Source organism: Panthera pardus, unplaced genomic scaffold, assembly GCF_024362965.1.
Source record: "Panthera pardus isolate Hobbes unplaced genomic scaffold, ASM2436296v1 HiC_scaffold_6, whole genome shotgun sequence".
Lineage (NCBI taxonomy): Eukaryota > Metazoa > Chordata > Mammalia > Carnivora > Felidae > Panthera > Panthera pardus.
In genome coordinates, this window is record NW_026526991.1 from 6,368,656 (window position 1) to 6,394,878 (window position 26,223).

Below are 26,223 nucleotides of genomic sequence, written 5' to 3' on the forward strand. Positions count from 1 at the left end.
AAGCAACCGGGTTGTTTACGTTTCCGAGGAGAGCGGGGCTTGGAGAGGTCGCCGGAGGACTGAAAGCTTGCGGAGCCGGCTCGATTCGCACCCGCCCGGCCTCCTAGGGAGCCAGCCTGGCTTAGGCTGCAGCTTGTTTTATTGTGGTTGTCTTTCCTTTTTCATCTCGTTTGTCTTAAACCCCCCTCAGAATTTCTTCGCGATTTCCAGCCATGGAGATAGCGCAGCCCAGAGACCTGGAGCGGTACTTAAGCCTGGCCAAGAGGACGCATGGGGAGCTGTGCCGGCAGAAACGGATCTTCAACGCCAGGAACAGGATCATCGGGGTGAGGACCTCTACCCGGTGGGAATGGGGGGTGGGGGGCAGCGAGGGGCGGGCGGCGGAGACCAGGGATGAGCCCTTGCAGCGAAACTGCTGATCCAAGCACGGCCGCAAAGGGCACCAGCTCGTCGTGTTAACTGCCGAAGAGGGGGAAGCCCTTCGCAGACACCTACCCTCTCACTTGCAGGACAGGCAAACTGAGTCCTGCAGCAGGGACGGAGCTTGCCTGCAGTGAGTGGCTAGTCAGAGACCGGAAGGCGGGTCTCGTTTCTCTGAGCCGGATTTTCTGCACCACCGGGGGTTCCTTCCAGTCTATTCATTTGACACATGCCAGCGAGTTACTGTTTTGTGGCACGCCCCAGCTGGGCCCAGGAAATGAGGAATATGGCAATCCCTGCCTGACCTTGCAGAGTTCATGGCCCGATGGACTCTGGCATTAAAACGGTCACATTAGCAAACCGTAAGAGACTCTTAAATACAGAAGACAGGGCCGCCTAGGTGGCTCTTCGGTTGAGCCTCGCACTTCGGCTCAGGTCATGATCTCACAGTTTGTGGGTTCGAGCCCCGCATTGGGCTCTGTGCTGACAGCTCAGAGCCTGGAGCCTGCTTCGGATTCTGTGTCTCCCTCGCTCTCTGCCCCTCCCCCACTCACGCTCTGTCTGTCTGTCTCTCTCTCAAAAATAAACACTAAAAAATTATAAATACAGAAAACAAACCGGAGGTTGCGGGGGGGGGGGGGGCTGCGGAGCTGGGCTACATGGGTGATGAGCATTAAGGAGCGAGTGCACTTGGGATCAGCACTGGGTGTTGTATGTAAGTTATAAATTACTGGGTTCTATTCCTGAAACCGATACTGTGCTGTATGTTAACTAACTTGAATTCGCATAAATAAATAAATAACATACTCTAAAAAAAAATTAACTATATTACAAAAACCAAAAATGGTCCACTGCTCACAGCAGTGGAATCAGGGCTGTGAGGGAGGGGAGCATGGGGTGTCAGGGGTGCACAGACTGAGACTGGGAGAGGACATCAGTGCTTCCTAGAGGAGGAGTTGTTCTGTTCTGCAGATATCTATCAACTAAGAGAAAGGGAGAAGGAAGCTCTGGGGACAGGCTGAAAAGGTATGAAAAGAACTGATGTGTACCTAAGACAACTAGTTAACAGTGGAACAAGGCTTAAAAAAAGATCAGTAGGATTGTTATCAACCGACTAAAATTATCTGGCTGTAACTCCTCCCCCTTTGTTTTCCATTTCCAGGGAGACACAGACGCCTGGGATGCTCAGGTTCATGACCAGAAGATTAAAGAAGCAACCGAAAAAGCTAGACATGAAACTTTTGGTGAGCATCTCTCGAAGCCTAGCTAGCAGTCTGGGGCTGTATAACTCTAGACTCCGGTCCTCATTGCTTCAAAAGTGTAAAAGCTTGTCATTTTCACACTCTTCGTCCTTTTAAAATTTCACCATTGTTTGTGCTCAGTTAACTTAATGTGCTGATTCTTTCTCTCTTGAAAGGAAAACAGCTATTGAATTCTATGGGGGGTGTAGGAAATGTATTGTGAGGGTAAATGTACATTGTTCTCGGGAACATAAACCCGAGAACATAACCCCGAGGACATAAAATTTTATGTTTATTTTTGAGAGAAAGAGAGAGTGTGTGCGAGCCGGGGGGACACAGAGACACACACACGCAGAATCCCAAGCAGGCTCCACTCTCTGAGCTGTCAGCACAGAGCCCGATGCGGGGCTGGAACTCACAAACTGTGAGATCATGACCTGAGCCGAAGTTCGGACGCTTAACCGACTGATGCGCCCAGGCGTCCCTGTTCTCAGTTTTCTTTAAAAACCGGACCTGAAAACCCTTAAACACACACACCATCCTCTGCCAAAAAGTTTCAGACCTTCTCCTGGGGACAGCTGCTTGCACCAGAGGACATAGGGACACTCTTGGTTCACACTGGCTGTGGTGACTCAGAACAAGATAAGATACTGTCGGAGCTCTGAGATAATTCCAAACAGGGGCACCTGGGTGGCTCAGTAGGTTAAGTGTCTGATTCTTGATTTTGACTCAGGTCACGATCTCATGGTTCATGGGATAGAGCCCTGAGTGGTGGCTCAGTAGGTTAAGTGTCTGATTCTTGATTTTGACTCAGGTCATGATCTCATGGTTCATGGGATAGAGCCCTGAGTGGGGCTCCTTGCTGAGTGTGGGGCCTGCTTAAGATTATCTCTCCCTCTCTGCCCCTGCCCCACCTGCGCGCGAGCTCTCTCTTACAAAATAATAAACATTTTTTTAAAAATTCCAAATAGAATTCACTTTCCCACATCAGGTGCAACAGGTCCAGCTTATTTCTTCTTAAAGCACTATAAGGATTTTTTAAATAGAAAGAAGCAGGATGCAAAATTGTATATACCATGGGCTACCCATTAAATGTTAAAATATATAAAGAGAAACAAGCTTAGAAAAAGACAGAAAGGAAATAGACCAAAATGTCAGCAGTGGTGATGTTGGAATGATGGAATACAAGGGAAATTTATTTTTTTCTTTGTACCATTCTCTAGTTCCTAAGCAGTTTACCTTTGTCATGTTTAAAAATAATTCAAACCTGGGGCACCTAGGTGGCTCAGTCGGTTAAGCATGGGACTCTTGATTTTGGCTCAGGTCATGATCTCACAGTTTGTGGGATCGAGCCCCACATTGGGCTCCTCACTGGGCGTGGGGCCTGCTTGAGATTCTCCCTCTCTCTCTCTCTTTCTCTCTCTCTCTCTCTCTCTCTCTCTCCCCCCCCCCCTTTTCCCGCTCGCACACTCTAAATAAATAAATAAATAAATAAATAAACAAACTTGAACAAAATAATTCTTACAAGATAAATAAAACTTACAACAATGATAGGACAGACACATATGTACCTATTCTTGGCCCATTATTTTCTTTGGTTGTTTGGTTTTTTAAACTGATTTGTAGGTACTCTTTGTATATTCAGAATACTAATTTTGGGGCGCCTGGGTGGCTCAGTCAGTTAAGTGTCCAACTTCAGCTCAGATGATGATCTTGTGGTTTGTGAGTTCGAGCCCCGCGTTGAGCTCTGTGCTGACAGCTTGGATGGAGCCTGGAGCCTGCTTCAGATTCTGTGTCTCCCTCTCTGTCTGCCCCTCCCCCGCTTACTCGCTCGCTTGCTCTCTCTCTCTTTCAAAAATAAACATTAAAAATTTTTTTTTAAAATACTAATTCTTTAATGGTTGTGGTACTATTTTGAAGGCTTATATTGCTTTTAGAATCACTAGAAATTATTTTTTAAGGCAGATTCAAATTTATTTTTTCTCTGAACCTTAATCTTATGGGTGGGTATGCTATGTCTCTTCTAGCTGCTGAAATGAGGCAAAATGACAAAATCACATGCATATTAGAAGGCCGAGAAAGGAGAGATAGGAAAAGCCTCTGTAAAGCCATCAATGATTTCCAGCAGACCTTCCAGAAGCCAGAAACTCGCCGTGAATTTGACCTATCTGACCCCCTAGCCCTTAGGAAAGATCTCCCAGCCAGGCAGTCAGATAACGATATTCGGAATACAGTATCGGGAATGCAGAAATTCATGGGAGAGGATTTAAACTTCCACCAGAGGAAGAAATTCCAGGAGGAACAAAACCGAGAATGGTCCTTACAACAGCAGAGGGAACGGGAGAGTGCCCGTGCCCACCAAAGATGTGCAGGTAATGAAGCCAAAAGGGACAAACCGGTCTCAATACTTTCTCCGACCAATCAAACCCGTGGGTTTCCCCCTGCTTTGTTTGGTGTTTCACGTCCTACCACTGTGCTGTGTTGGCCGCCGGGGAAAGAGCCTGTGTTCCAGGATGTAAACGTCTTCATTTCTGAGCTTGCAACTCTGTGCTCCCGCCGGGCTCCAGCCAGGTGCAGGTGAAAAACCCACCTGCACCTGGATGGGGCGGGGGGGGGGGGGGGTGGGGGGGGGGTTGGGGGGTAGGGTGCGCCTAGGGCTCAGGGGTCACATGTCCTCACCAGGACCCTCCAGGCCCAGGGAACCCCTCTGGCAAAGCCTCCAAGACCTGAACAACCTCCATCCCTGAGGCAGTTGCAACAAGTCCAGTAAACTCTGCCTGCACTAAGGTGACCGGTGTTTTCTTTTTTTTGTTTTAAAAAAAAAATTTTTTTTTTGGTAATTTTTATTTAGTTTTGAGAGAAAGAGTGCGAGTGGGGGAGGAACGGAGAGAGAGGGAGACACAGAACCTGAAACGGGCTCCAGGCTCCCAACTGGCAGCAACAAAGCCTGACGCGGGGCTCGAGCTCACGAACGGCGAGATCATGACCTGAGCCGAGGTCGGACGCCTAACCGCCGGAGCCACCCGGGCGCCCCAAGGTGGCCGCCAAGCTGCTGCATCCGAGCTCCGTTTTCAGGCGGCTCCTTCATCCGCGGCCTGTGCCATAGCTGGTCATCTCTTCCTCCTGGAAATACTTCCTCCGCCAGCTTCCAGGACCCGCTCTCATCCCGGCTTCCCTCCCCCGGCCCCCTGGCTGGTTTCTCCTCCCCTTCCGAACCAACCTCCGGGTGTTGTTGCTTACCAGTGCCCTCTGCGCCCCGCCTGCCTCAACCACACTCGGTCTCTTGGAGCTCTCAACTCGTGTCGTGGGTTTAGATACCACCGATAGGCCATCATTCCCCCAAACGTACCCTTCCAGCCTGGATTCTTCCCTGATTCTCAGCCCACACGTCCTGTCACCTCTGAACGTTTATCTGCTCTTGGGTGTCTAGCGAACTTAACAGAGTCAACACAAGACACCCTGGCCTGCCCCCCGTGAACCGCCACCCCTGTCAATGGGAACTCCGTTGTTCCAGTTGCTCAAGCCCCAACCCCAAGGCGTCTTGACTCCTTCCTTGGTCTCAAATGCCATGTCCAGTCCAGCAGCAAATCACCCCAAATCACAACCGCCTCTCTCCACCTCCACTCTTACCCCTCTGGGCTAAGCTGTCAGCATCTCTCAGCGCGATTTTTGCAATCGCCTGCAGGTGGTCTCCGTGCTTCTGCCCTTGGCCCTCTATAGTTGCTTCTCAACCCAGTGACCAGGATGATCCTGCTAAAAATTAAGCTAGATCTTTTGCGCACACCCTTCCAATAGCTTCTCATTTTACTCAGAATAAGCACCAGATTCATCTCAAGGACCGGGAAGGTTTTCGTAGTCTGGAACGATCCCCTACCACGCTGCCTTTCATTCATTTCATCCTGGCCACACTGGCTTCCTCACTCAGAATGTTAAGTGTGTCAGGCTCACTTCTGCCTCAGGGCCTTTGCACCTACTGTTTCCTCTGCCTGGAAACATTTCCCCATATATCTGCATGGCTTGCCCCTTATCCTTCTTTGGGTCTTTGATGAAATGCCATCTTACCAGAGAGGTCTCTCCCCTGACCACTATTTTAAATTGCAACCCCGTACCCTCCCCCATGCCCATACTCTGTATCCCTTTCCTTGCTGTATTTTTCTGCAAAGCCCCATCACTGACATACTGTATGGTTATGTATTTGTCATCCCTCTCCCCAGCATCCTATCCCAGGCTCGTTGAAGGCAGGAGATTTGCTCTGTCTTATTCACTGCTCTGTCTTTCGTTCTCGGCACATAGATATCTGTTGAACAGTGCATCCGTAGGGCTTTCAAGATCTCAGCCACCTCCCAGGCTCTCCACATGTCCATCTCTGGCTAAAAGACTTTGTCTCAGCCTTGGACTTAGTCCTTGAACTGCCCCCTGGACATCTCCCTGGACTTGGTCTTTGAACTGCCCCCTGGACATCTCCCTGAACTTGGTCTTTGAACTGCCCCCTGGACATGTCCCTGAACTTGGTCTTTGAACTGCCCCCTGGACATCTCCCAGAACTTGGTCCTTGAACTGCCCTCTGGACATCTCCCTGGACTTGGTCTTTGAACTGCCCCCTGGACATCTCCCTGAACTTGGTCTTTGAACTGCCCCCTGGACATGTCCCTGAACTTGGTCTTTGAACTGCCCCCTGGACATCTCCCTGAACTTGGTCCTTGAACTGCCCTCTGGACATCTCCCTGGACTTGGTCTTTGAACTGCCCCCTGGACATGTCCCTGAACTTGGTCTTTGAACTGCCCCCTGGACATCTCCCCAGGCACTTCAGAACAGCCTGGAGAGTAACCCTGAACTTCCCTCTGGCTCTGCTCCTCCCCCCACCATCCTCCCCTCCATCAATGACACCTCTTTCCCTAGTCAAGTCACAAACCCAGGAGTCCTCCTTGAGCCACCCTTGTTCTCAGGCCATCCTCAATTCCTGTCCTTCCACCTCCTGCATGTATCTTGAATGGCCCACTTCTCCCATCCCTGCTGTCACCACAGTGATATGAGTCACCACCTTTTTTTTTTTTTTTTTTTTTTTTTTAATCACCTGGAGGGACCACACCAAGGGCTTTCTAATAGTCCTTCATGTTCTTTCTTGTCCTTTCTGGTCTCTTCTCAACATAGCAGTCAGAGTGCTGATTTTTAAACAATGTCACCCCCACTCCCTCCATCCCAGCTTAAAACCCTCCAATGGCTTCCCTCTTACCTCTGGAACAAAATGCAAAATCCTCTGTAGCCTACAGGGCCCTGTGTGCTGGGCCACTGCTCAGCCCCTGTGTCACCTTGTGCCCCCTACCCCACTCACTGTGTTCCAGCCACTTGGCTTCCTTTCACTGCTGGGTGCCGACAGATCCTTGCTCACGTCAGACCCATTGCACCTGCTCTCCACCCAGCTTCTTGTCCTTCCAGACCTCAGCTCCAAGGTCACTTCCTCCCAGAGAAGCACTCTTCCTCTCTTCCTCCCCATCCCCGTCTGCCTGAGCCAGGTATTCCCAGCATGTCCCCTCCCAGGACCCTTTCCCCCTACAGCACTTCCGCAGTGTGCATTCATAGATCTCTTTCGGGGTTCATCTGTTTATGACCTGGCTCATCGCCCAGACAGTAAGTTCGCCAAAGGCAGGAAGAACCCTTTCTGTCTTGCCCGTCACTACACACTTTGTGCCCTGCAAAGGGCACAGTCCTGTGTGTACCTCCTCGTGGCGCTGTGTCAACTGAAAGGATGAATGAAGGAGGGGAAGACAGATGAAGCTCAAGTGGAACGGAGGCCCCTGCCTCACGGCTGGAGTTTGCTCTTGTGTTTGGACATCAGGAGGATGCCATGGGACACAAACACCACGTGAAGGACCTTTGGATCGGTGGCTTTTTTTTTTTTTTTAAAGTGACAACCCTGCAATGTAGGAGTTGTCCTGCTTCCCAGATGAGGGCTGGAGGCTCGGAAAGGTTGGGTAATAGTTCAGGTTTGCAGAGCTAGGGAGTGTCTGGGCTGGGATAGGAGCCTGCTCTTATCTGAGTCCAGATCTTTACCTTTTGTTGTTTGGATGTTCCACGTTAACCACTTCTGCTGCTGCTGCTGCTCATTGGCCTGGAAAAGTCCTAGTGTCACTGCATGAATATCTCCCCACTCTGACACCCCTCCTCTGCGGAGCCCCATCTGGTCCCCACAGCAGAGCTCCCTTGTCCATTGTAAGAAGATGGATGAGGGCCCCAGCCCAGGACCACAGCAGACATCACCAATCCCCAGCAGAATTTACCCATCCCCAGCAGACATCACCAATCGCCAGCAGACCTTACTGATCCCGGGTAGTGATGCTGACCCTTGGGGCCTGCACCCAAGAGCTCTACCTGAATCACCTCATCTAAGTGTCCCAGCAGCCTTCAGCATCCCCTCTCTCTGGGTGAGGGCAGGATAAGAAGAGACGCGTGAGCTGGGGCGCCTGGGTGGCGCAGTCGGTTAAGCGTCCGACTTCAGCCAGGTCACGATCTCACGGTCTGCGAGTTCGAGCCCTGAGTCGGGCTCTGGGCTGATGGCTCAGAGCCTGGAGCTTGCTTCTGATTCTGTGTCTCCCTCTCTCTCTGCCCCTCCCCCGTTCATGCTGTGTCTCTCTCTGTCTCAAAAATAAATAAACGTTAAAAAAAAAAAAAAAAAAAAAAAGAAGAGACGCGTGGCTGGACACTCCACAGGGTGCTCTGCGCACCTGGGAAGGAGCTCTGGGTGGGCAAGCGAGGTGTGACTGCGTTTCGCTTCCTTTCAGAGGACCTCTACTTCAAGACAAGGCTGCAGTTTGATGAAACGGCCAAGCATTTACAGAGTCTGGAAAGTGCCACCAGAAAGGCGGTTTGTGCAGCTGTGAAAGAATTCAACAGGAACCAGGTAGCTCCCGGGACGCCCCAGTCTCCCCGTCCCAAGTCCCAAGCTCAGCCCTTCACCGGCTCACACCACACAATCCACATGGCCCCCCCGGGGGCTGCCCTGGTACAGATTGAGTGCGCCCCCTCCCCTGCTCCTGAGCTTGGGAGCCTGGGGATGGGGGGGAGGGGCGCGGTGGGCTTGTCTAAACTCTGCAAACCTCAGATTCTTCTCTAACACCGAGGACAGTGACATCTACCTAAACGGCCATCCAGCACTGCTCTGGCATCCTGTCTTGGTCTCACTTCTTTGTCACCTCTCAGAGCTCATCCTCATCAAGACCAGGTCCTGGCACTCACTAAGGGCAACAATCATCATGTTGATGATCGGGGCTCCTGACACCTCCCTCCTCTCTAAACTCTGCGGGACCTCCTCCCAAACTCTCCACCTCCGGCCTTTTGCTCCGCCCGGTCCCTCACTGGCCTTGCTTCAAGCTCTCTATTCCTCCAGTTAATCGGACCCGGCTCCAGACTTCTTTACAAATGCAGTTCTACTTCCTGGGTGGGATGGGGGCCGCCCTGGATTCATTTATCCGGTGAACTGGTTGCCCAGAACTGTGGTCTGTGGAGTAGGGCAGGCGGGACGATGAGCTAAGGGATAGGAGAACTCTGCTCCAGTGTTTTTGCAGCCTGGCCGTGTTTAACTCCCATGTGTGCATGTGTATGTATTATGAAGCACTGTTCATGTGTGGTCTAATGGTATCACGCTGTGAGATAAATATATTGGAGACACAAGCTCAAAAATGTCCTGCTGGTGGGACATTTATGTAATCAAAACCTCCCGGAGAGGCGGGACCAGAGACCAAAGAGAATGTTGGTTTTCAGCGGGGCAGGGGGTGGGGGGTGGGGCGGTGGGGCGGGGACCGAGGAGGACAAACTGCCAGGGATGGGGGGAGACCAAGGGCAGACCGAGGCACCAGCCGGCAGACCGAAGGCCATCTTAGACATCCTCTGGTCCTTGCCTTGTGTGCAGACGATGCCCGAGAGGAGAGGTCACCTGCTCCAGGGCCCGCAGAGAATTCATGGTAGATAGGGCTTTTGTGTACTGTGTGCTGGGTACTCTGTGCCGTGAGCTGGGTGCTGTGAGCTGGGTGCTGGGTGCTGGATGCTGTGTGCTGGGTGCTGGGTTCTGTGTACTGTGTGCTGTGAGCTGGGTATTGTGTATTGGGTGCTGTGTGCCGTGTGCTGGGTGCTTGGTGCTGTGTGCTGTATACTATGTGCTGTGAGCTGTGTGCCGTGTACTGTGTGCTGGGTGCTGGGTGCTGTGTACTGGGTGCTGGATTCTGTGTACTGTGTGCTGTGAGCTGAGTGCTGTGTACTGGGTGCCGGGTGCTGGGTGCTTGGTGCTGGATGCTGTGTACTGTGTGCCAGGTGCTATATGCCATGTACTGTGTGCTGCGTACTGGGTGCCGGGTGCTGGGTGCCGGGCGCCGGGTGCTGTGCATTGTGGCCGCTCTTCCGGCCATTCATTTAGTCGCTCGCTCATTGGCTCAGCGGATCATTTAGCGAGCCCTCCCGCTGGGGGGCCGCCCTTGGCCTTCTCGGAAACTGTGTCGCCGCACTCGCCGACGCTCTCACTCGGTAACCTCCGCGGCGAGCGCCTGCACCGCGCCAGCCCTCTCGGGTCCCCCAGCTCCGCGCGTGCGCGAGCTGCCAGGCCACGCCCCCAGGCCACGCCCCCCGCGCCCGGGGAAGCCGCCGTCGGCTTTTGCGGCTCTGCTCCTGGGTGGAAACAGGCCGGAGCATCCAGGCAGAGGCCCAGGTAACCGTCCTCCGGAGCCACTTGCGGGCGGGCCGGTCCGGCTCCGCAGAGGAGGCCGGCACTGGAGGGTGTCCCCCTGGGAGAAGAGGGCTGCTCCCCCAGGAGAACGTGTCCTGTCCCTCCCCCCACCCCCCGAACCCCCACCTCATCCTGCCACGACAGTCACCTCTGCTCACACTTCACGGGCCCGAGGAAGCCACGTGGCCACGAGCGCTCTAAGCAGGTGGGGAAGTACGGCTGCGCCACCTTGCAGGAGGAGCTGGGGAGATAGTTTGTGACCAGCGGCAATGACTGTCACACGTGCTCGTGAGGTCGTCGTGGGATTAAACGAGTTAATACACGCAGCGTGTTGGCCCGTTTAGCGCACTGTCGTCCAACTACCTTCCCCGGCCAGAGGGGTATGATTAGTCGATAAACAAGGAATTAATTGTTTAATTAATTAACTCAGTGCGTGAGTCCGGGCTCGTCCCACCGCAAAGCCTGTGCTGCCGTGACGCCGTCGAGCTGGCCCTTCGTGAGCGCGCGCGGCGTGCGGGCACCTTGCCCAGTGTCCTGTTTACTGCTAGAGAGAACGGGTAACACCGAGCCGAGAACTGGCTGCAGCCCAGAGAGGGGGCGTGACTTGCTCCGGTCACATGGCCAGGGCCCTGTCCCTCCACTCCTCACCCTCCCCGGAGCAGGGATCTGACCCGGAATCTGTCTGTCCCCGGGGCCCGTGGCAGACGTGCATCGAGAGCATTTTCACCTTTGAGGGGTCACCGCTGTTGTGAATCACGCTGGCGGGTGTTCTCTGTAGCCTGCGGCCGCCCAAGGGGACCAGGGCCACTGGGAGGGGCACGCAGCCCTGCCCTGGGGGAGATGGCGGCCTAACCTGGGAAGGCCGCTCCCCGCTTCGACAAATCAGTGCAGAGGGGGGCTCCCTCAGCCCAGCCCTCGCGCCCCCCGTCACCCAGGCAGCCAGGGTCCAAGGGCCTCCCCGCGCCTGCGCGCCTGCCCACTCTCCGCCCCCGCCCCACCTGTCCCAGGCGCACTTTACCATTGTCTTCCTTCAAGAGACCCCAGTGAGATGCGCCAGCCTTGCCTCAGTCCCCACGGGGTCACCCAGGGCATCTTCCTCACTGTCCGTCCTCCCCTGTGCAGGCCACCGAGTCAGTGGAAAGGAAGACTCGGGAGAAAAAACAAGAACAAGAAGACGACTTGGCCGAGATCTCCAACCTGCTGCGTGGGGACCTGCTCTCCGAGAACCCGCAGCAGGCAGCCAGCTCCTTCGGGCCCCACCGCGTGGTCCCCGACCGCTGGAAGGGCATGACCCGGGAGCAGCTGGAGCAGATCCGTCTGGTTCAGAAGCAGCAAATCCAGGAGAAGCTGGTACCTGCCCGCCCATCCCCCACCCCAGCCCCCAGCCGCAGATCTGTACCACCCGCTGCCTTCCTGCAGCCGTCTAGTTCTCACCGCTGCTGTACTTGTCCCTAGAAGCAGCTCTCAAGGGGTTTACGTTTGGGGAGGTAGGGAGATATGTACTGGGGTGGAAGTAAGGCTGGGCCAAGGGGATGAAAGGTGCTGAGTTTGAGAAGGGTCCGCAGGGGACTGGGAAGCGACATTGGAACAAAGACCTGAAGGAGGGGAGGGAGTGCACCACGCGAGTATTGCAAATATTGCAAATATCGGAGGAAGGACCACCAGGGGATGAACTGCAAGGACAAGGCATTGAGGCAGGAGTAGAGAAGAGCAGGGAGCCTGGTGGGCTGTGGAGGAATGAGGGGGGAGGGAGAGGAAGAGGTCTGGGAGGGGGAAGGTCAAGGTCCTGGCAGCCCATGGGGAAGAGCTTTTCTGTGATGGAGATGAGGAGCACCGGAGGGTTTTGAGAGGAGTGACACGTGTGGCAGGATCCCTCTTGCTGCTGTTTTGAGAAAAGGCTCTATTGGGGTGGGGTGGGGATGGGAGGAGAGGGCCCTGTTACGGAGGCTGTTGCAGCGGTCAAGGTGAGAGATGATGTTGGCTGGTCCAGGGCCCTGGCAGCCAGGGTGCTGAGAAATGGTCAGATTCTGGATCTATTTTGAAAGTAGAGTGAGCAGCATTGGTTGAAGGGTTGGGTGGGGCCTATGAGACCCAGAGGAGTTAAGGATTACTCCAGGCCTTGTGGGCCTGGGCAATGAGAAGGATGGAGTTGGCATTTACAGAGGTAGGAAGAGGGCGAGAGGAGCAGGTTGATAGGGGAACGGAAGTCACAAGCACAATTTTGGAAATGATATGTGTGCAGTGTGCGTTACACATCTATATCTGTTAGGATTCCATGCCTGAGCATGGCAGAAAACCCTAACTAACAGCATCTTAAATGAAACAGAACTTTATCTCTGGCATATAGACATCACATGGCAACTCCAGGGTCACTGACTAACATTCTGCCATCCTTGGCAACTGGCTCCCACCTCCTAGTACATTGTGGCTGCTTGAGCCCCAGCCCTCACATGCATAGTCCATCTAGCAGGAAAAGGAATGAGGAAGAACACTCTAAGGACATTTCTCGGAAGTTTCACAGGACACTTCCACTTAAATTCCACTGGATAACAGTTAGTCACAAGGTTGCCCCTAACTGGGAAATGTAGTGTTTATTTCAGGCGGCAAGGTAGCCGGCAATGGTTTTATTGAGGAAGACAGAAAAATGGCTACCGGAGGCAAGTAACATTTTCTGCCACAACCTAAAGCCAGTAGGCAGTTGGATACATAGTCGGGAGTTCAGAACAAGGTCTGGAGACATAAGCATAGAGGCATGGCCACACAGAGAGTATTTAAAGCAGCGAACCTGGCTAAGGTCACGCAGGGAATGAGTAAAGACAGGTAGAAGGGGACTAAGGAACTGAATCATGGGACAACCCCCACCCCCACCTTCATTTATAGAGAGCGAGGGGGGCTGAGAAGGAGCAGCCAAAGAGGGAGGAGGGACCCAGCAAGGGGAGCCCCAGGCCAAACCCTGTGGCTGGGCTGCTGGCTGAACCCAGGATCCAGGGGGCAGTCACTGGGGACTCTATCAGGAGCATCTTTGGAGGAGGCGTGGGGGGGACAGAAAGGTAACAGGCAGGCAGGAAGTGGAGACCCACCGATGCGGACACCGCTTTCAAAGTGTTTTGCTGAAAAAGGTGCAGAGAAATGGGGTGGTAGCTGGTGGGGACAGGCGTTTGTTTTTTCTGATTATGGAAATAACAGCATACTTGTTATGCCACGAGGGCGACGCAGTAGAGAGGGGGAAATTGACGTCAGAGGGGACTTGCTGGAGCCCGTGTCCCCGGCAGGAGAACAAGGCCCTGGGAGCACTAGTTGAAGCTTGGGGGTGGGTGGGAACTCAGGCTGATCGTCCTTGGCTGTGGGGGTGGGCTTCACTTCTGGAACTCCTATTTTCTGGGGAAACAGGAAGGGAGGTCAGCAGCCGAGGGTGAGGGGGTCAGGTTGGGGGTTCGAGGACTGAGAATGGTCATTAGGAGAGCTGGAAAAGAATGGCCTAGGAGAAAGGGGAGGGATGGCCAGGCAGAGCCAGGGCTGGAGGTCATGAACTTGAAGTGTCCTCAGTGAGTGCAATCAGATGACGTTCCCCGGCCACGCTTAGCTGTACAGACCTGCCCGGCATGTCTGACCCAAGTGAGAATTTCGAGGGCACGAGGGCATCTGCACCAGGGGGTGTCAGCCATGGACGCCGGGCTGAACGAGGAGGGAAATGAAGTCACAGGAGAGCCAGGACAGTAGAAAGCACGCGGTCAGTGGATGGCAGGTCCCGGGGTGGGGCGAGGACTCGAAAAACCGGGCTGCTGGAGAGAGGGTAGAAGAGGCAGATCAGAATAGTGGTGGACGGGACACTTGAGGGTGACACTAGGGAGGCTGACATCCTTGGTAATGACAAGGTGGGGGCAGATGTTCTCAAAGTGGGGGTCTCTGGACCGGCAACATCGGCATTGCCTAGGAACTTGGAGAAATGCAGATTCTCAGGCCCCACCCCAGACCTTCTGAACCAGAAATCCTGGGGCAGACCCACAGTCTGGGGCCAGGAAAGCCCCCCAGGGGTTCTTCTGATGCCCACTGGGAGTTCGAGGATCACTGGTAGGCTGGGCCCAGGGGGTGACAGCTGATAGGCTGGCACTAGGTCTTTGGAGAGGAGGGGGGATCACGGAGAAGCCAGGAAGAAGGAAGTTCTCAGGCCTGCAAGGGTGGACGGGCTGCCCCAGGGTCAGCAGATGACCACCCCAGGTGGGGTGCTGGCAGGTGCCACGGTCAGTGTGAGCTTCTGAGCAGGCAGGTACTGGGGGAGGGGGCAGCGGCCTGGCTCAGAAAAGGGGGAGCAGGTAGAAGAGCTCCCTGCTGGCTCTCGTCCAGGCGCACAGGGTCAACAGTGTGGGAGGGAAAACAGCCCCTGCGTGAGAGGGGACAGCCGGGGGCAGGCAGGGAAGTAGCCCAAGGTGGGAAGAGCCCCGAGGTTGGCAGGGAATGTGGGTCGCCCTTGCCAGGCCCTGCTCTGTCCTTCACTCCTACAATTCAGCCCAACTGTCTGGCAAGGAGGGACGGCCACCTGTCCTCAGAGCAGCATTTTTATCTGATTTTCAATCTTCATAGAAAATTAAGACCGAAAAGCGCAAAGGGGAAAAAAGCCTAGACCAGGCCTCACCGCTCAGAAATCCGCCTGCCCCCTTCCGCACCCCTGTATGCCTCCAGAGCACTTCCCCCCTCTGCATGGAGACAGTTTGGAAAATTGAGGTCAGACAAAGAATAGGTAGGCTGTCTGTCTCTTAGTTCAGGGCAAGCAGGTCCCCCATGGCACTCCGTATTCTTTTTTTTCCCAAGTTTATTTATCTTGAGAGAGAGAGAAAGAGAAAGTGAGCGAGCAGGGGCAGAGAGGGGGAGAGAGAGAATCCCAAGCGGGCAGAGACGGGGAGAGAGAGAATCCCAAGCAGGCTCCGTACTGTCAGCTCGGAGCCCAACTCCGGGCTCGACCCACAAACCCTGAGATCGTGACCTGAGCTGAAATCAAGAGTCAAACATTTAACCGACTGAGCCCCCCGGGGCGCTCCAGCATCCTGTATTCTTTTAAAAAATTTTTCAAACATTTATTCATTTTTGAGAGAGTGTGAGCAGGGGAGGGGCAGAGAGAGAGGGAGACACAGAATCCCAAGCAGGTTCCAGGCTCCGAGCTGTCAGCACAGAGCCCGACACGGGGCTCGAACCCATGAACTGTGAGATCATGACCTGAGCTGAAGTCAGACGCTCAACCGACTGAGCCCCCCCAGGCGCCCCAGCATCCTGTATTTCTTGACGAAAACACCTTGTGTTATGACTTAGGGCAGCTGTGAGTAGCCTCGCTTTACAGGTGAGGAAACTGAGGCTCAGACAGGCAAAATGACTTGCCCTGTAGGCGGCAGAACCGGGCACCAGCTTCCTCTCGGTCCTGGGTGGGGGGCCGGGCCCTCTGCCAGCCCGTCTGCACCCGGTGGCTGGCAGGCCCAGGTCGGTGGGGGGGGGGGGGGGCACCGCTGGACACTCTACTTCTGCTCATCGGGTGAGCGGAAGCCCCGCCCTAAAGCCCACGGAAGGGAAGGAGGTGTGTTCATCTTCAGACCCGGTGCCACCTGCTTTTGCTTCCTTTTGCAGGAGAAGGCTGAGCTGACCAATAATTCAGACTCAGGACGGCCGGTAGAACGGCTCACGTTTCTGGGAGCGACCCCTTCCCTCTGCATTGATGGGTTTCCTCTTCTAGGGCTCAGTGGTTTTTATAGAGGGGGGCTGGAAGCCGATGAGGAGTTAGCTGAGATGCAGAAATTCACCCCCAAGGCCTTGAGCCCGCTGGCCTTGGGTGGGGCTGCCGCTTCAGTAGGTTCTAGAAGCCACCAGGTGATCCCCGTGTTCAGCAGTGGCGCCCCACTGGCAGCGTCTGGGTAGGAGGGCCCACGGAGCCCTGGGCTGGCAGCTGGCGCTGGTCTCCTCTGATGCCCTGCATGATGTTGCTCACCTGCCTGCCCCCTCTCTGAGCCTCAGTTTCCCCATCTGTGAAACGAGAGGCCGATTCTCCCGGGCGATCCCCTGGATCTCTTCCTGGGGGAGGGGGGGGCGGTGGTGGTGAGTCGCCTCTCCCCCCTCCAGCGGCTTCGGGAAGAAGAGTGGCAGCGAGACAGGGACTGGGACCGGCAGAGGGTGCAGAGGGCTCGCTCCACTCTGCTCCTAGAGCGGCAGCAGAAACGCCAGCAGCGGGACCTACGCCGGCACTGGACTGCGCCAACCTCAGCCTGGCCAAGGAGCAGCGCTCGCAGTGAGGGCCTGGGCCAAGGGGCAGGGGCAGGGGGAGGGGTGACGGGCCGAGCAGGTGGGGCCGGCGGGGGACACCGGAGCCGAGATCCCGCCGAGTCGTGGGGACGGTCGGGCAGGCAGCGCGGGCCCACCTCCCCGAGTCTTTCCCACGCAAGGGCCCCAGGCCCCGGCTGTGTATCTCACCAAAGCCCCTCGCAGCAGTGACTTGGGCTCGGGCACAGCCTCTGGGTAGAGAATTCAAGCAGAAGGGAGAGAGGGGCTGAAAGCCACAAGCCGGAAATTAAGTGCTTGGAAACCATTGGTGCCAGCACAGGCCCGGAGACCCTCCGTGGGAGGCGCGCATGTGGGCATAGCGCCCCCCAGCGGCTCAGACATGGGTGCGGGTCGTGGGGTACACCCAGGGCCCTGGGAGCCCCAGGGGAGGGCTCTGAGTGGGCCTGGGGGAGTCAGAAGGCTTTTCTGAGGAGGCTGCTTGGCATAGACATCGGGAGGTGGGCGGGGGGGGGGGGGGGGGGGGGGAGGGGGCGAGGGGGAGGGGGGCGGGAGGGGGGAGGGACCGTGCCAGCTGCTGCAGTTGCCAAGGGCAAGCTGGAGTCTCTCCCTCACACGGACAGACCCCACACATAGTTCAGAGTGCCAGCGACAGAAAACGTCTAATGCAGATCCGTAGGTGAACTTGGTAAAAAACAAAACAAAACAAAAAACACAGTATTGGGGCACCTGGGTGGCTCAGTCGGTTAAGCATCCGACTCTTAACTTCAGCTCGGGTCATGATCCCATAGTCATGAGATCGAGCCCTGGGTTGGGCTCTGTGCTGGGCATGAAGCCTGCTTAAGACTCTCTTCCTGTCCCTCTGCCCCTCGCCACCCTCTCTGAAATCCCCCCAACCCCACACCAAACCCCACATTACTTATTGACTTAGTTATTTGTGTATCCATCAAGCTCTTGGCTTGAACTCAGAAGAGACCCACCAGTATTTTCTCTAATCAGGTGTCTGTTTCCTGGCGGGTCATTGCTGGCTGGTCACTTCCGCTGGGGGCCCCAGAGGAGCAGTAGAGATGATCCCACAGAATGGAATGAACAGATGTCTTTACAGCCACGTCCACAGAGATCTAATTCTAAGACCTCTGCAGACTATGCCGGTGCCAGTACCCAATGTAACCGCAGGGCAATGATAAAACACATCCCTCCCTCACCCTTGAGCTCCTCGGGCTGGAATGTATTCCGTATCCCGGGGCTAACACACGGGTAAAAAGTCTGTGGCCTTCTTCCTACATATTAAAAAAAATAGATTCCTTAGGAAACCAGGCATTTGCTGATTTTTTTTTCCCCTTGTTTTATTTTCAGGAAAAAATATATGGAAGAAGTCTGTACAAATCAACCCACTGAAGATTATTTCACGCAATTTAATACAGGAAGTCGATAGTGAAAAAGACACGGTCCTTGTCTTCTGAATTGTTCATGCGTAAAACGCAGCAGCCTTTTGAAGAGTCGCATTTATTACAAAGAAATACACCCCGTGTTTCAGGAGTGACTTTCGACTCTGCTTTTTCACGGCGGGCAAACCGTGTTAATCCCCTCCCCTGTGTGTGTACGAGGTTTCGGTTCAGCTCTGTCCCGAAAGTGTGTTCCCAGAGCAGCCGTGGGGGCTGTACAGGGATGGCGTAGACGTGGCCCTGCCAGGACCATCCCAGAGAGAGTGGCATCCGAGGGGGCCTGTGTGTCACCGGCACCCCGGGTCCAGCTGCCTTGAAAGCTAACGGGAGCACTCACTATATGCAAGGCATTTAGAACAATTTGACCCTCGGGGCGGCTAGTGGAGGGTGGGTATCTTTATTACTCATCTGCTCTGGGAGAGGAGCCTGAGATACAGACACGTTAAGTGTCTTGCTCAAGGTCACGTGGACAGGCAGCGATGGGCCTGGGGTTGAAGCCAGGGCGTCCGGCTCTCCTGGTTCTGGTAACAGAGACCCCAAAACAAGAGTGGCTTCAGCAAAGCAGTTTACGTCTCGCTCCCGGAGCAGCCCTCCGTCACTTCTCTGCCAGCTCCCGTCCTGTGGTCCAGGGATGCTGCTCCGTGTCATTGGGCCACAAGGGAGCCAAGGGGGCAGTCCTGGCCCTCGAGGACGAGCCACGGACAACGTACACTTCACCTCCGTTCACATCATATCGGCCAGAAACCGGCTCACGAACCGTGAGATCATGACCCGAGCTGAAATCAAGAGTCTGACGCTTAACCGACTGAGCCAGCCAGGTGCCCCAAATTTCCCCTTTTTGTAAGGGTACCGGTCGTATTGGATTAGGTCCCACCCCAGTGACCTTATCTTCACTAATTAAATCTACAATAACCTTATTTCCAAATAAGGTCACGGCTGAAATACTGGAGGTGAGGACTCTAACATATCTTTCTGAGGGTGGGGGGCGGGGCACACAATTCAACCCATAACAGGGGGAACGCAGGGGACACCTGGTCCCATTGCCTCCCAGGATGATCCAATTCGGAACGTTGCTGGCCAGGCTGAACAAGCCACACTTTGAGGGAGGGTACGGGTGATGGAGGAGAGACGCCCCATCCAGACGGTCAGTCCTGCCGCGTTTGGGCAGGGAGATAAAGTGAGAAATGGGAGGTAATGTCTGTCCATCCGCTGCACACTGAGTGCTCTTCGAGGCCCTGTGCCAGGGTCCCCCACAGCCCGGCAGGGGTGCTGATGAAGGAGATCCTTGCAAAGGAGTGCAGGGTGAGTTGTTCCGGGGGCCGGCGGGCACAGGCGAGTAAGGGAGAGAGAGAGCTCTTGGAGCCCACTGCAGCCATCAATAACACGTCGGTATGACTGGGATCATGGCCCTAGTGTGGAGAAGCTTGCTTTAAACGCTGAATTTTGCATCATTTTATGGAAAATATTCCAAGGGGAAGACCCGGTTTGGAAACCTTGGGCGCTTGTTTGCTTTACGTGCACCCTCTGCTGGTGACCGGAAGTATGACACGTTCCCCGTGGTTCTCAAGTGGGCAAGTGACCCCAGTGACTGAAGGACCAGCCAGGCCAGGCGCCGGACAGGTTCCTGCCATAGCCCTGACACCTCCGGGTGTGGCGATCGACCTCCCGCCAGGAGAAAACAGGAGAAGGGAGCTCAAGACTTGGCTCTGGCTGGAAGGCGGAGCCAGGGTCCAGGCGCCGGGCGTCTCCATCACTCTGCTCTGAACGGCCCCGTACGGTTTTACACACACAGACACACACCCTCCGGAGGGTTTGGCTTTGCTTTGTCTCACTTTTCCTCAACATCTTATTATAAAAATTTTCAAACCTACGGAAGAAAACCAGAATTGTACAGTATACACCCAGGCACCACTACCTAGACCCTACAGTTAAGATTTTGCTCTACTTGCTTCCTTTATTATCTCCTCGCAGACTGGCTTTAAAAATTCCAGTTAGAGGCGCCTGGGGGGCTCAGTCGGTTAAGCGTCTGACTTCTGCTCAGGTCGTAAGCTCACGGCTCGTGAGTTCGAGCCCCGCGTCGGGCTCTGTGCTGACAGCTCGGAGCCTGGATGGAGCCCGCTTCGGGTTCTGTGTCTTCCTCTCTCTCTCTCTGCCGTAGAGTGTCATCAGTGATCAAAAGAAATGAGCTATCAAGCCACCAAAAGACGTGGAGGAAACTTTGGTGCACATTACCGGGTGAAAGAAGCCAATCCGAAAAGGCTACATAATGAGTGATTGTAACTATATGACATTCTGGAGAAGACAAAACCGCTAAGATGATCAGTGGTTGCCAGGGAGTCGCGGGGAGGGAGGAATGGGCGGGAGGAGCACAGAGGATTTTGAGGGCAGTGAGACTACTCTGCATCATACTGTAATGCTGGATACAGGTCGTCATATATTTGTTCAGACCCATATAATGTACAGCTGTGGCCTAAATGAGCAACATACGTTTGTGGAAGGAGCAAAGAGTGCGTCGCGCTCCAGTTCGTGGCTTCCCCTCACTTCCTGTACCATTAGCGATGCCGCGAGCCCACGCCACCTGTTGCCAAGCACTCTACCAAGTGCACTCCTTCCGCACACCTCAGTTCTTCGCGACAGTTCTCACCAGTCAGGATTATTGCTCCCATTTGCCGCAGATGAAGTCACCGAGGTGGAGAATTTCCGCTTCCAACGGAATGATCCATATGGCGGGTCGAGCGTCCCGAAAATATTTGTCCGCCACAACTCCACTAGATCTTGGATTAATTACAGCAGGGATTTTTGTCTGCATTGCTGAACTCACAAGGGCGTAAATGAAACCGTGAAAGTCATTCATACGCATAAGAATGAACGGTGGATTGAGACCAAAACAGTGAACGTTAATAAGGAATAGAAACTGGGGCTGCCCTGGTGGCAAAGGATGATAACAGGAATCCAGAGTTTGGGGGGGTTAATAATTAGGAGAAAAATAAGAGGCCCTCATGAAGGGGGAGTATCCAAAACTGAGACCTCTGCACTAATCTGGGACCTTGGAAGGTGGCTATGCCCTTGATAAAAGGGGGGGGGATAGAAAGAGACTGTGGAAAGCAATGAGTCTTCACCCTGGTTATGGGATAATGATGGTGGTGGTGATGCTGATGGTGATGGGAATGATGGTGACGTTGATGGTGATGGGGTTGATAGTGATGATGATATGATGGTGGTGGTGATGGTGATGGTGGTGATGGGGATGGTGATGGTGGTGATGGGGATGATGATGGTGGTGATGCTGATGGTGGTGATGGTGATGGGGATGGGGATGATGGTGATGGTGGTGATGGTGGTGATGGGGATGATGATGGTGGTGATGCTGATGGTGGTGATGTTGATGGTGATGGGGATGATGGTGATGGGGATGATGGTGATGGTGATATGACGGTGGTGATGATAGTGATAATGGTGATGACGATGGGGATGATGATGATGATGATGGCGGTGATGAGGTTGAGGATTGCAGTCCTTGAGAATTCACACCCATATGCCCACTGTCGTATAGCTCCAGAGTTTCCGTTTTTCAAAGAGGTGAGAGAAATCCCCAGCAGAAAAATTAAACCTAAGTGTTCTCAGATTAATTTTACCTCCATGGAACCTAGTAGGGGCTAACATAAATAATCTCAGGACAAAAGCAGTCCCAATTTAGACTCCTCAGGGTTCTCCCAGATTGAACTCAACCAAAGACAAGCTCTCACAAGCAGAAAACATGCAAGCAAGGAAGTCACCATGAGTAACTATCTGTAGAAACCACCATTCATATTTGGATCTCCCTAGGACTTTAGACAATGAAATTATCGAATATAAGTATTATTTATTTATTTATTTATTTATTTATTTATTTTAACATTTATTCATTTTTGAGAGAGAAACAGAATGCGATTTCCGGGGGGGGGGGGGGGGAGGGTAGAGAGAGACAGAAACACAGAATCCGAAGCAGGCTCCAGGCTCCGAGCTGTCAGCACAGAGCCCGACTTGGGGCTCAAACCCATGAACCGCGAGATCATGACCCGAGCCAAAGTCGGACACTTAACCAACTGAGCCCCCCAGGCGCCCCCCCGAGTACCGGTATTTTTAAAAGTGTTTTTGGTCTTTTGCTTCCAGCCTTGATGGAGTAATGAGTACTGGACTATCTCTCCTGCTTTTAAACAACAGAAAGCTGGACAAAATAAACAGGACAACTATTTTCAGGTGCTGGACGACAGACAGTGCAGGACTGTGGTCTCTGAGAGAAGGGGGGCAAGGTGAGCTGTATGCTCACCCAGTGCTTCTTCCGGAAGGCATCACTATGCTTGGCAGAAAGGAGGACCCCAGGCAGAATACACTAATGTCACTGAGCCGAGGCAGAGCCCAGAGCCCGAGAAGCGGAGGCATCAGGAATTTATAAATCAGAGTGACCATGTGACCCAGCAAGTCCCCTCCTTGTGGTATGCCCAAGAGAATTAAAAACGTATGTCCACACAAAAATTTGTGCACGAATGTCCAGGGCAGTCAGTGTTCGCCAATGACAGGGTGATGGGGATGATCACAAAAGTCCACGAGACAACTTTTTTGGAGCGGAGGAATGTACAGAAAAAAGAAACAAGGCTCTATTCCCCACCCCCATCAAATAAGCGAAGGAAGGAGCCCTAACGCACCTGCTACCAGATTCCTGTGGAATGAACTTGGTGGCTGTCTGCAGTGCCCATGACCACCAGCAGGTGGCACTCTGTCTTGCACGCATCTGCCCTTTGCAGGGCCATCTTGTCTAGTGTATGCCTCTGATCTCTCTAGGCAGATAGACAAGGCTGGTGTGGAGGCTGTGAGTATAATCCCCTGTGACAGTCACCTTGGAGTGACGCTGCAGAGAGGAGACGACCGGTCCCCATGCTTCTTGCCTGGTCACGGGCCAGAGCACGGCGGCTGAAATATGGCGAGAGGACTTTTGAGTACATTTTCCATAAGAGGCGTCTTCTTGACCTGTGATGTGTCCACATGGTGTTAAAACAATGACAAGAAGGGGCTGGGAGAAGCTGAGAGAGGGCAAGACCCTGGGCCCTGTGGACCCACACGGCCTTCCTCTGTGCTTACCCCCCACTCGGCAAAGGCCCAGGTGGTACCCGACAGCCTTGTCCGATCACCCCCGGGCTCATGCTGCCCTGTCTTGGAACCTAGCCACCCGTCTGCCAAGCCCTGGCAAAGTCAGTTTTGCCTATCCTGTGCCTGGTGGGTCTGCTTTCCTTCTTTTCCTTTGCCAAACGAGTGATGAATCCAAGGCCCCAAGGGCCAATCCCCAGCTAGCACTGCTTATGGCCCCAGTGTGGAGAGATGGAATGTCTGGGATTTAGTGGGTCTTTTCTTCTTACCAGATGTTCTAGAAAGCTCTCCAAGCACTCTTGTTCTGACAGTGCCAGAAGGGACTTCAACCCTATTGTCCATAATTGTTGGAGATGGAACATTCCAACACCCATTGGAGAAAGAGGCAGCTCGGGACATCACACCAGGCTGAGCTGTGAACAAGTCACCTCCTAGGGTTCCCATCTTGGGCTCAACAAACGTGCCTCTGTTGACTGGACGTCCAGTGGGAACTCGCGGAGCCTTAGGACGGGGCTGACACTTCCCCAGGGTGAGAACTGGTGCAAGCCAACCATCATCAAGGTGACTCTGTCCTTGGCTGGCTCATGTGGTAAGTGGCCCAGAATGGCCTTTTGGCTCCAGGGCCACCACTGGTGAGGCTGGTCTCCTCATTCCCAACTCTGATTCGTGACTGGGGAGTCTGATTAGACCCGGTGGTCCTTTAAAATGGACAGCCTTGAGGCTCCTGGGTGGCTCAGTCGGTTAAGCATCCGACATCAGCTCAGGTCATGATCTCACAGTCTGTGAGTTCGAGCCCCGCGTCGGGCTCTGTGCTGACAGCTAGGAGCAGGGAGCCTGCTTCGGATTCTGTGTCTCCCTCTCTCTCTCTCTGCCCCACCCCTGCTCGTGTTCTTTCTCTCTCCTTCAAAAATAAATAAACATTAAAAAAAATGGTTAAATAAATAAATAAATTAAATGGGCAGCCCACAGGTTAAGGTTTCATCCCTGTTCCCGTCTCTGTGGCCAGGGGGATGTGGCTCAGAGTGTAAGCAGAGGCAAAAGGGGGGTTGGGGGGCTTGCAGCAACCTTAGCACTTCCAGCAAAACATAATCGTGTCCATAGCGGAAGCTCGCGGAGCCTAGAGCCACACCGACAGCATACACGCGTCATGGGGTGAAAACCTTCATGAATCTGGAACACGTTTTGGCCAGTTTTATTTCCCAGAAGACGAACCGAGACGTAAAGACTAGAATTAACTTCCCCAAAGTGGAGCTAGGCTTCCGGAAGTCCCAGGAGGAATGGTGGGCAGAGCCCCAGGTCACCGGGACGGGCGAGAGCTTCTCCGATGCACGTCACTAGCCAGACCTTCGCCCTGGGATGCCAGGCTCAGCATCGAATGCCCCCTTGCTATCTAAACAGTCAGAGTGAATGTGTCCAAACGGAATTCTGCCCCCAAACCCATTCCTGCAAATCTCCACCATCTCCGTCAAGGGCGGTCCCATTCTCCCAATCGCTGAGGCCAAAAAGTTTGGATGCACCCCTGGGTTTTCTCCCTCTCACATCCCACATTCACTCTGTCAGCAAATTCTATTGCCTAGATTTCAAACTATTGTATAAATCTGACCACTTCTTAATTGCCTTCATGGCTAACTCTTTGTGCAGCCCGTTCTCTCTGGCCTGGATGATTGCATTAACCTCCTCTCTGCTGTCCCTGCTTCTCTCCCTTTGGCCACACACAGCCCTTTCCCACAAAGAAGCCACAGAAACCAAGTTAAAATGCACGCCAGGCTGTCATTTTGCTCAAGCCCTCCAGGGACTCCCAGTTCACCCAGAGTGAAGCCAGTGGCCTTCAAAGCCCATGTGACCTCACTCCCTGCCATGCGTCTCTCTGACCTCCTCTCCTACTGCCCTCCTCCTTCCTCACTCCGCTCTGACCGTACTTGCCTCATTACTATGCACTCAGCGTGCCAGCCTAGCTCTGGCCACCGCGGCTTCGTGCCGGGTGTGTTCTCCCAGCTCAAAATGCTCTTTCTCTGGATATCCAGGTGGCCGACTCTATCCCCTCCTTGAGGCCTCAGCTCAAAGTTCATTTTCTCAGTGAGGCTCTTTCCTGGGTCCTGCATCCGAGGAAAACACTCCTCCCCCAGAACACCCTTTCCGCCCTGCTTTATTTTTTTCTCCATGGCATCCATCACCTGGGATGTGTGTTTCGTCGGCCCTCGCCTGCCGCTAGACGCTGAGCCCCGCGAGGGAAGAGACTTTGCTTTAATTCCTGCCATTCCCAGAACCCGGAATACTGCCTGACATATATTTGTTGCACTGATTAATGAAGTTTTAGAGCTTAAGCCTGAGCCGGTCCGCTCGGCATTCAGGCTCACTCGGGGCAGGTCCAGAGAGCGAGTGGTATGAATCCACTGGGGACCCATTTGTATGATGATTGAGGAGCTGCCAGGGAGCAATCCCCCGGGGGGGAAAGGACAGTCTTGGCACACAGTGTGCCCTAATTGTAATGGCTTTGCCGACAATGGAGACAGACGTGGCTCAGCTCTGCGGGACTCTTGTCGGAGATACAGGGGATGGCACCAGGAGCCCACGGGCCGGTGTTCCTTGGGGCGTGTGAAACACCAGGCAGCGTGACCCTGAGTCGTACCAGAGAGGTGTCTCGAGATGTCAGAGAGCACGACCAGCCAGCCTTGGCGGGGGGAACATGCCACCCAGCCGCCAGGGGCGATGAGGCAGCTAGGAGAGATGCACATCGTGCCAGGCGCAGTCGTAGGTCCTGGGCCGCGGCAATTAACAAGACACGCCCGCTAACGGGGGGGGGGGGGGGGGAGGGGGCAGAAATACACATGCGAATGGGTATCTGGACAAGATCAGCTCCAGGAGACATAAACACCACCAAGAAAATGGCTATGAGGGGCACTTGGTTCTAGCCAACATTTTCAACGGTGATGTGGATGAAGCTCTAAAAAATACACAGTCCTCAGGTGGTCAGGTGAGTAGAGCCAGAATCAGGACCATGTCATCTGGAGCCCAGCCCAA

The 26,223-nt window shown here is 54.1% G+C and overlaps 2 protein-coding genes across 2 annotated transcripts in view; one reads left to right on the forward strand and one right to left on the reverse strand.

Annotated features, from left to right (window-relative positions):
- SMC1B (structural maintenance of chromosomes 1B) overlaps nucleotides 1-7,439 on the reverse strand; it is an 82,822-nt gene extending 75,383 nt beyond the window's left edge. The window contains exon 1 of the mRNA XM_019447174.2: nucleotides 6,995-7,439. The gene's annotated coding sequence lies outside the window, so the exon portion shown is untranslated. The remainder of the gene's footprint in view (nucleotides 1-6,994) is intronic.
- On the forward strand, nucleotides 27-18,176 carry RIBC2 (RIB43A domain with coiled-coils 2). Its single transcript, XM_053894840.1, is given in 8 exon segments — nucleotides 27-326; nucleotides 1,583-1,664; nucleotides 3,689-4,033; nucleotides 8,442-8,560; nucleotides 11,498-11,725; nucleotides 16,478-16,595; nucleotides 16,598-16,643; nucleotides 17,990-18,176. Coding segments are annotated over 8 exon segments (1,131 nt in total). The 5' UTR covers nucleotides 27-212; the 3' UTR covers nucleotides 18,069-18,176.
- The last annotated feature ends 8,047 nt before the right edge of the window (nucleotides 18,177-26,223 follow it).